Here is a 2,500-nt window from a genome sequence, read left to right as displayed (position 1 = left end):
ATCATCAATCATCATCATCAATCATCATCATCAATCATCTTCATCATCAATCTTCATCATCAATCATCTTTATCCTCCTTATGTTTTGTGTAGATTGTGTGTGAGTGTTCTCAGGATGTGGTGTGTGTTATGTTTTGTGTAGCTGGTGTGTGAGTGTTCTCAGGATGTGGTGTGTGTTATGTTTTGTGTAGATTGTGTGTGAGTGTTCTCAGGATGTGGTGTGTGTTATGTTTTGTGTAGATTGTGTGTGAGTGTTCTCAGGATGTGGTGTGTGTTATGTTTTGTGTAGATTGTGTGTGAGTGTTCTCAGGATGTGGTTCTCTCTCTCCAGCTGTTGGTTCCTCTCCTGCAGCTCTCTGATTTGTTCCCTCAGAAGCTCCACCTCCTCTCTGACCGCCAGCATCAGGTGACTTTTCACCAGGTCCTACACACACACACACGCACACACACACACACACACACACACACACACACAGCAGAGGGCGCCGTCACACCACAGCTGACTGATTATCTTGTCATCAATAACCAATAAAATCAATATAAAATATATCAGTTAGATTTTAAATGAAAAGTTTAAATGAACAAAGAAAGACAGGAAGCCAATGTGAAGATTAGAGTTCTTTCAAAATAAAAAAATATTTCAGCTGTTTCTCTGTTTGTGTCAAACTCACCATGGCCTGCTCGATTTTATTATCGATGGCAACCAGACTGTGACTGGACCCACTGGAAGACAGACAGGTGAGAGACAGGTGAGAGATAGACAGGTGAGAGACAGACAGGTTAGAGACAGGTGAGAGATAGACAGGTGAGAGACAGACAGGTGAGAGACAGACAGGTGGCAGACAGACAGGTGAGAGACAGCCAGGTGGGAGACAGACAGACAGACGGGTGAGACAGACAGACAGACAGGTGGGAGACAGACAGACAGACGAGTGAGACAGTTGCACATTAATTAACCCTTCAGATGACTCGTCACGAGTATTACTTTACTTTATTTTATTGATTAATTATTAATGATGATGTCATCGATAATCAATTACTAATCTACTGCTCAGTCATCAGGACACGCCCCCCTCAGGTGTTCCATCTGGTCACCATGGTTACCTGTGGCACAACAGCAGCAGTGACATCATGGTGGCGTCAGAGCCTGACCAAGTGGGCGGAGCTCTTATGGGGACGGACCAATGAGGGTGAGGCGCTGGCGGGTTCACCTGAGGTCGTGGCAGGTTGGTGGGCGGGGTCAGTGACCTCCAACTCGTCCTGGGTTTGGGTTCAGAGGGCGTGCGCCCAGTACCTGGCCAAGACTCTCTGACTCCCGTCACCTGACCTTTGACCTTCCTGCGATCCCGAAACACAACATGCACCTCTGGTTGCTTAGCAACCAGCTGCAGCTTCCTAGCGGGGAGGGGTGGGGTCGATGGAGGACGCCGCTGAGAACGAGGACAGAGGGCGGGGTCAGAGAGAGGGGAGGACCGACGCCCCAAAATCATTTTCTTTACACCGTCCAACATCTCGACCAATCAGAGCTCAGCTTCAACCATCTCGACCAATCAGAGCTCAGCTTCAACCATCTCGACCAATCAGAGCTCAGCTTCTAACATCTCGACCAATCAGAGCTCAACTACAGAATGAAGGAACCTGCCATCCAATCACAATTCAATTAACACAGTTGTTGGTTATTGTCCCTCGTTAACATCCACAGTGTTTGTTGTCCCTCTTTTATGTCCACGGTGTTTGTTGTCCCTTGTTAATGTCCACAGTGTTTGTTGTCCCTTGTTAATGTCCCCTGTCCTTCGTCCATCAGACTGTCTTTGATAGGCTGGTTAGGATCTGAGAGCCTTGTCCAGTCAGCAGCTGTCCCAGGACATCCACATGTTGTCTTCACACTGAGACTCTGTCCCTTAGAGCGTCCTCAAATTCACCCCACCCTCCCACACTTGCTTACCCGCTGCTCTCTGATTGGCTGCTACCTCATTCCAGCCCACGCCCCCTCCCTGTCTGAGCCAATGGAAACACTGCAGAGGAGTTCTCCTCCCACCCACTGAGCAGCAGTCTGAACACAGAGCTTCATTCATTACAGTAATTCTTTTATTTACTTATTTATTCATTTATTTGGGTGTTTATGTATTTATCTACTCAGTCTGAGTTTTTTCTGCTTCTTCTTAAAACTGCAGCAGGATTTCACGAATATCAACTACTCATAAATCAGAAAACTATTAAGATATAATTTAAAAATCAGAAAATATTTAATAAGAAAAGTGTTTACATCAGAAATTGTTATTATAATATATACATTAATAAGGTGTGTGTGTGTGAGTGTGTGTGTGTGCGTGTGTGTGAGTGTGTGTGTGTGTGTGTGTGTGTGTGTGTGTGTGTGTGTGTGCGTGTCTATGTGTGTGTGTGTGTGTGTGTGCATGTGTGTGTGTGTGTGTGTGTGCGTGTGTGTGAGTGTGTGTGTGTGTGTGTTGAAAATCAGCTCAGAGTTCAGAACAAAGATTTT

The 2,500-nt window shown here is 46.0% G+C and overlaps 1 protein-coding gene across 3 annotated transcripts in view; it reads right to left on the bottom strand.

The window, feature by feature from the left end:
* The window catches only part of tsc22d4 (TSC22 domain family member 4), a 17,105-nt gene that overhangs the window by 510 nt on the left and 14,095 nt on the right, over positions 1 to 2,500 (bottom strand). For 2 of the 3 annotated variants that reach the window (XM_088073719.1, XM_088073718.1), the window contains exons 4-5: positions 672 to 723; positions 1 to 424 (exon numbers count right to left, since the gene is read on the bottom strand). The exon at positions 1 to 424 is cut by the window's left edge and continues 510 nt beyond it. In XM_088073719.1, coding sequence (XP_087929845.1) covers positions 275 to 424; positions 672 to 723 — 202 coding nt within the window. In that variant the 3' untranslated portion in view covers positions 1 to 274. Of the gene's footprint in view, positions 425 to 671; positions 724 to 1,186; positions 1,431 to 2,500 lie in introns of those variants that run through there. The other variant, XM_088073720.1, reaches the window with a different exon arrangement.

Source organism: Plectropomus leopardus, chromosome 23 (assembly GCF_026936395.1).
Source record: "Plectropomus leopardus strain MGB_pleo_1.0 chromosome 23, ASM2693639v1, whole genome shotgun sequence".
NCBI lineage: Eukaryota > Metazoa > Chordata > Actinopteri > Perciformes > Serranidae > Plectropomus > Plectropomus leopardus.
The sequence above is the reverse complement of the archived record's forward strand: the minus strand, read 5'-3'. Positions and strand labels throughout refer to the sequence as shown.